Raw genomic sequence first — 645 nt, forward strand, 5'->3', positions numbered from 1 at the left:
GGTTAGGGCAGCAGACTCGCGGTTTCGATTCCCAGACCGGGGCGTTGTGAGTGTTTCTGTGGAGGCACAATGGCCCAGTGGTTAGGGCAGTGGACTCGCGGTCATAGGATCGCGGTTTCCATTCCCAGACCGGGGCGCTGTGAGTGTTTCTGTGGAGGCACAAAGGCCCAGTGGTTAGGGCAGCAGACTCGCGGTTTCGATTCCCAGACCGGGGCATTGTGAGTGTTTATTGAGCGAAAAACACAGCAGTCCCGGACAAACATTAAAATTACTTACCATCCTTCGTTAATTCAGCTATATATAGTCCGTCTTCGGCTCCAATAAGTAATTTCGTGGCATCTAAAGAGAGAAATGAAATTAATACAATGCTTAAATAAAATATCAGAAGGCCCCAAAAGGGCTTTTGTGGTCTTAATAAGGGGTAAGGGGTTTCAGAGAGGAGCAGTTCTTTCTATAGTAGAAGACACTTGCCCAAGGTGCCACGCAGCGGAACTGAACCCAGAACCATGTGGTTGGTAAGCAAGCTACTTAACACACAGCCACTCTATATATATATATATGAGGGGCTTCTTTCAGTTTCTGTCTACCAAATCCACTCACAAGGCTTTTGGTCGTCCCCGAGGCTATAGTAGAAGACACTCGCCC

General features: G+C 48.2%; 1 protein-coding gene across 1 annotated transcript in view; it reads right to left on the minus strand.

Moving 5' to 3' along the window:
- The window catches only part of LOC106880417 (serine/threonine-protein kinase MRCK alpha), a 24,685-nt gene that overhangs the window by 17,597 nt on the left and 6,443 nt on the right, over positions 1 to 645 (minus strand). The window contains exon 6 of the mRNA XM_014930332.2: positions 277 to 339. Within this exon, the coding sequence (XP_014785818.1) occupies positions 277 to 339 (63 nt within the window). The remainder of the gene's footprint in view (positions 1 to 276; positions 340 to 645) is intronic.

The sequence above is a fragment of the Octopus bimaculoides genome, chromosome 16, assembly GCF_001194135.2.
Source record: "Octopus bimaculoides isolate UCB-OBI-ISO-001 chromosome 16, ASM119413v2, whole genome shotgun sequence".
NCBI lineage: Eukaryota > Metazoa > Mollusca > Cephalopoda > Octopoda > Octopodidae > Octopus > Octopus bimaculoides.